This window comes from Pecten maximus, unplaced genomic scaffold (genome assembly GCF_902652985.1).
Source record: "Pecten maximus unplaced genomic scaffold, xPecMax1.1, whole genome shotgun sequence".
Classification (NCBI taxonomy): Eukaryota; Metazoa; Mollusca; class Bivalvia; order Pectinida; family Pectinidae; genus Pecten; species Pecten maximus.
Window position 1 is genome coordinate 1 of NW_022981761.1, and position 6,511 is coordinate 6,511.

Genomic DNA, 6,511 nt, shown 5'->3' on the forward strand with positions numbered 1-6,511 from the left:
AGACAAGTATTCATTAATGAATTATTTAAAATCATGTTTGATTATATACATGAATTAACACATCAATATTTAAGTAGTATTAAGTTAAGACTTTGAACTTTCCAGCCACATTTACACAGATCTGGTTCAAAATACAATAAAATGTGATTAATATAAAGAATTAATTGCACAGAGGAGAGAATTGGGCGGTGTGGTCGGCCGTGGGGGCTTATAGGGGAAATGAAATAATGTATCTATTAAAATTAATTATTTAATACAAACAAAGGAGACAATTCCTTTAAGTTTGGAATGCGTTCAGTGAGGAGGCGAAGTATTTACAGATTCTGTATCGTTTTGTTCCTCTTTGAGTGAAGAGTGAAAAACTTTTCGGATCTTGTCGACAAGAACATCAGATCCAAGCTTTGCCTCCGCACTGACGAGACTGAAGTTCAGAAATCCGTGAGGAAGATCTTCTATCATGTGCAGATCTACAGTCCGGCCTAAACTCCTCAGCTTTCTCGCAAACATCACAGAGTCATCCAGTAGTGGGTCTAGGTGACAACCCTGAAACAACAAACAGCACTGTCCGTCACAAAATAACCCTGTCTGTCACAAAATAACCCTGTCTCACAAATAACCCTGTCTCACTAATCACCCTGTCTCACAAATAACCCTGTCTCACTAATCACCCTGTCTCACAAATAACCCTGTCTCACTAATAACCCTGTCTCACATATAACCCTGCCTCACAAATAACCGTCTCACAAATAACCATCTCAAAAATAACCCTGTCTCATAACCCTGTCTCACAAAATAACCGTCTCACTAATAACCCTGTCTCACTAATAACCCTGTCTCACAAATAACCCTGTCTCACAAATAACCCTGTCTCACAAATAACCCTGTCTCACAAATAACCCTGTCTCACAAATAACCCTGTCTCACAAATAACCCTGCCTCGCAAATAACCTTGTCTCACAAATAACCGTCTCACAAATAACCCTGTCTAACGAATAACCCTGTCTCACAAAATACTCGTCTCACATATAACCCTGTCTCACTAATAACCCTGTCTCACAAATAACCCTTTCTCACAAATAACCCTGTCTCACAAATAACCGTCTCACAAATAACCCTGTCTCACGAATAACCCTGTCTCACAAATAACCCTGTCTCACAAAATAACTGTCTCACAATTAACCCTGCCTCACTAATAACCCTGTCTCACGAATAACCCTGTCTCACAAATAACCCTGTCTCACAAATAACCCTGTCTCACGAATAACCCTGTCTCACGAATAACCCTGTCTCACAAAATAACCCTGTCTCACAAATAACCGTCTCACAAATAACCCTGTCTCACAAAATAACCGTCTCACAAATAACCCTGTCTCACTAATAACCCTGTCTCACAAATAACCCTGTCTCACAAAATAACCCTGTCTTACAAATAACCGTCTCACAAATAACCCTGTCTCACAAATAACCCTGCTTCACTAATAACCGTCTCACTAATAACCCTGTCTCACAAATAACCTTGTCTCACAAATAACCGTCTCACAAAATAACCGTCTCACAAATAACCCTGTCTCACAAATAACCATGTCTCACTAATAACCCTGTCACAAAATAACCCTCTCCCACAAAATAACCCTGTCACAAAATAACCCTCTCTCACAAAATAACCCTGTCACAAAATAACCCTCTCTCACAAAATAACCCTGCCTCACAGATAGCACTGCTTCTCAAATAACCTTTCTCACAAATAACCCTGATTCACTAATAACCCTGTCTCACAAATTACTCTGTCTCACAAAATAACCCTGTCTCACAAAATAACCGTCTCACAAATAACCCTGCCTCACAAATAACCGTCTCACAAATAACCCTGTCTCACAAAATAACCCTGTCTCACAAATAACCCTCTCACAAATAACCCTGTCTCACTAATAACCCTGTCACAAAATAACCCTCTCTCACAAAATAACCCTGCCTCACAGATAGCACTGCTTCTCAAATAACCCTTTCTCACAAATAACCCTGTCTCACAAATAACCCTGATTCACTAATAACCCTGTCTCACAAATAACTCTGTCTCACAAAATAACCCTGTCTCACAAATAACCTTCTCACAAATAACCCTGTCTCACTAATAACCCTGTCTCACAAAATAACCGTCTCACAAATAACCCTGCCTCACAAATAACCCTGCCTCACAAATAACCGTCTCACAAATAACCGTCTCACAAAATAACCGTCTCACAAATAACCCTGTCTCACAAATAACCTTGTCTCACAAATAACCCTCTCACAAAATAACCCTGTCTCACAAAATAACCGTCTCACAAATAACCCTGTCTCACAAATAACCCTGCTTCACTAATAGCCCTGTCTCACAAATAACCCTGTCTCACAAAATAACCGTCTCACAAATAACCCTGTCTCACAAATAACCATGTCTCACTAATAACCCTGTCACAAAATAACCCTCTCTCACAAATAACCATGTCTCGCAAATAACCTTGTCTCACAAATAACCCTGTCTCACAAAATAACCGTCTCACAAAATAACCGTCTCACAAATAACCCTGTCTCACAAATAACCCTGCCTCACTAATAACCCTGTCTCGCAAATAACCCTGTCTCACAAAATAACCGTCTCACAAATAACCCTGTCACAAAATAACCCTCTCTCACAAAATAACCGTCACAAAATAACCCTCTCTCACAAAATAACCCTGCCTCACAAATAGCACTGCCTCACAAATAACCCTGTCTCACAAAATAACCCTGTCTCACAAAATAACCGTCTCACAAAATAACCCTGACTCACTAATAACCCTTTCTCACTAATAACCCTGTCTCACAAAATAACCCTTTCTCACAAATAACCCTGACTCACTAATAACCCTGTCTCACTAATCACCCTGTCTCACTAATAACCATGTCACACAAAATAACCTTGCCTCACAAAATAACCGTCTCACTAATCACCCTGTCTCTCTAATCAACCTGTCTCACTAATACATTGTAACCCTGGTTCCATGTCTCACAAATAACCCTGTCTCACTAATCACCCTGTCTCACTAATAACCATGTCACACAAAATAACCTTGCCTCACAAAATAACCGTCTCACTAATCACCCTGTCTCTCTAATCAACCTGTCTCACTAATACATTGTAACCCTGTCTCACAAAATAACCCTGTCTCACTAATAAGGTTCCATGTCTCACAAATAACCCTGCCTCACTAATCACCCTGCCTCACTAATCACCCTGTCTCACAAATAACCCTGCCTCACTAATCACCCTGTCTCACAAATAACCCTGCCTCACAAATAACCCTGCCTCACTAATAACCCTGTCTCACTAATAACCATGTCTCACTAATTGGTTAAGTTTGTGCCTGGCTTAAAATTGGGAGAAAAACACTTGAATACTCATGTCTTGAAAACAAGCCACAAAATCCTTACTGTACAGAATCACTGATTTTCAAGAAACACTAGAAATAATGGCAAAAGAAACGACCAATTACGAGTCACACCACATGGTAATCTATTCCAAACTTCTGTATAAATACGTTGTGGTACCTCATTGGTAAAAAAATCCAGTATAAACAAAATATCAACTTACCACCAGATAGAGTGGAGGAAGAGACGCCAGCATCTCATCTGGGGCTACCATGGGTGACATGTACGGGTTTTTCACTATAGGAAGACTTCGGAATATACGCACAGGACTCTCTATGTGGTGTCGCGCCTCATATACGGGACTGAATCCTTTCTTGTATCCAAGACGATCAGAAATGCCAATAGCTGGCATACTGGGACTAATAGGAAAAGTTTTTTTAGGTTTTGTGGGAGAACTTGGCAGACTCAGATGTAGAGATTGACGAGGAGGGGGTAGACTCTGACGACTGTTGGCAAGCTCTAACTGAGAGATCTGTTTACCTGGCTCATCAGCCACCTCAGCTAAGGGGAGATCACCCAGAGTAGAGGCTGCTAAAGAGCTTCCCCCACTTGTGTCCAGACACACACTGTTGAATTCATCCGGAGAAGCCATCTCACTCACACCTGCATCAGACTGTCCCAAAGTACCTGTTTCTACGGCCACAGAATCAGATTGAACCTGGTTGCCCCCGACCACAAGGACAGCAGAGTCGTTATCCCCCACATTGAGAATCTGATTAGTTTTAGACACAGGGAAACCCAGATCAGAGTCGAGAGATTCAAGGGAAGTAACTCTGTTAAGAATGTCTACTGAAGAGCTATCGTCCTGAATGTACGAGTCACTGGATGGGCTGTCCTCTTCACAGTCCACTGTTTCTATGACAACAAACTCCTCCTCAATATCACGACTGCTACGTCGCTGGTCCAGGAAATCATTAGGAATACCAGCATAGGCTGAAAATGTGAACAAAATTATGGTACAAGACACAGGGGCATGGCATGATTTTATAAATGATAGTCAATATATATATGTATAATAGTGAGGCTTGGCACGATTTTATGAATGATAGTCGATATATTTATATATGTATTATTGTCACTATGATACATACACATATGTGTTACAGTGACAATAATACATATATATATATTTATTCTATATGGACTATCATTTATAAAATCGTGCCAAGTCCCTGTGGAACAGGAGATTGTGAACTAACAGATCCAGGTCAGACATGAACAGAAAATGCAGAAAGTTATGGTCTGATTTCATGGTTTTAATATGTAAACTATACACGTGGGGAAATTGATATCAAAATAATATGCGTGGGGGAAATTATCGCGAACTAAAGGAGTCCCCGTAATTAGCGTAAATTTCCCCCTTGCATAAATTTCAATGTGTACAGTATAAACTAAGAAAATTTTGATAAATATTCCGTTATCGTATACTTTTGCCACAAACGTTAAAAGGAACTGACCGGCCATGCAGCGGACGAGAATGCCAACAGGAAGAAGGGGGTCCATCAGTGAAAGCATGCGAGAAGGTGACGGTGTGTAATGGACCAATACAGGTGTGTACGCGGCCACAATCCCATCCGGGACTCGAATCCCAAACGAGGCTGCTCTCATCGCCGTGGAGATCATTAGATTGCCTCCAGCACTGTCACCTGCGAGGCAGATTACCTCCCCTGTCGAGCCTGTTGAACGAAAAAATATTTCACTTAGCAGAGATTTCGGTGTACTTATACCCATTTTCTGAGAAACAATCTACATGCAGTCTTTAATGTTGATATTTAAAGCGATCATCAATAAATCGGTACAAGTGTATTACAAATTACAATAGAATCATATTAAAATCAGATGATGTCAACTTTTACATCAAAATGTATTGATACGGCATTCATAGTTAATATAAAAACTTTTACATCAAAATGTATTGATACGGCATTCATAGTTAATATAAAATCAGATGATGTAAACTTTAACATCAAAATGTATTGATACGGCATTCATAGTTAATATAAAAACTTTTACATCAAAATGTATTGATACGGCATTCATAGTTAATATAAAATCAAACAGCCTTGCAGGCAAAATTTATGCATGTCGAGATGTTATTTGCCTTCAAAATTCTGTCATTCATATTGAGTGTACAAGCCATATCTATAAACTGATTATTTCACTTTACAGTGATCTTTGATGTAACATGTAAGTGAATCCTGATCCAACTTAATTTATCACAAATCAGTAATTTAACTACTTTTTGTACGGATTAAAACTAATCACTTCACAAGCTTTCTCTCTCTGTTGCTATAGTTACTGAAATATGATTCATAACGGGTCACATATAAGCAATGGCATTTACAGTCTGATAAATGCCACTTGTGTACAAATTCCACTTCAGTCTAGTAAGTATTTAGGGAACGTAGCTACATTGTACAGTATATATAGGTTGTCACACTTCAAACCTTCATAAAAAATATTCTATATTGTAACAAAAACAGAAATGAAGACCAAAAATTAAATTCAAATTTGATAAAAATATCTTGGGAAAGTTGCTTCTTGATATGAATAAGGAAATATTTTAAAGCAAAAATGATTATTAAAATTTCATCAGCTTTAGTTCAAAGCTAGGAATTTTTTTTTATTTTGCAAAGATCTCAAAATTTACCAAGACTGCGGCAATTTTTGACAGCCCACGCATAAGCATAGAAACACTCCTCCAGTGCACGAGGGAATGGATGTTCTGGCGAGAGGGAGTAGTCTATTGACAGGATCGGCGCATTCAAGTCCTTTGCCCATTGTCTCAGATAAACCTGAAAATAGTACAACAAACTGAACGTGTAAATAAAAATAACTAGAACTGTCACCAGGATGGCAGACTAATACCCCCGCAATCTGCACGAGTCAACGGTGAATTGGAACTCTTAATTAGAGGCTAACTAAGATAACCCAGTAATATAGTGACCAGTTGCCATAGCAACCATAATTTTGAGGAAAAGAAAGTGAGATGCACATCTGCATATATGGTCCTCTATATTTGTGTGAAGTTTCATTGAAATTGGCTCTTCGGTTTAGGAGG

General features: G+C 39.1%; 1 protein-coding gene across 1 annotated transcript; it reads right to left on the reverse strand.

The window, feature by feature from the left end:
* Nucleotides 1-7: 7 nt before the first annotated feature.
* Nucleotides 8-6,245, reverse strand: LOC117320218 (hormone-sensitive lipase-like; the record flags this gene model as incomplete). Its single annotated transcript, XM_033874871.1, has 4 exons — nt 8-543; nt 3,614-4,383; nt 4,908-5,126; nt 6,101-6,245. Coding segments are annotated over 4 exons (1,383 nt in total), but the record flags the coding sequence as incomplete, so codon positions are not given.
* Between the last annotated feature and the right edge of the window lie 266 nt (nt 6,246-6,511).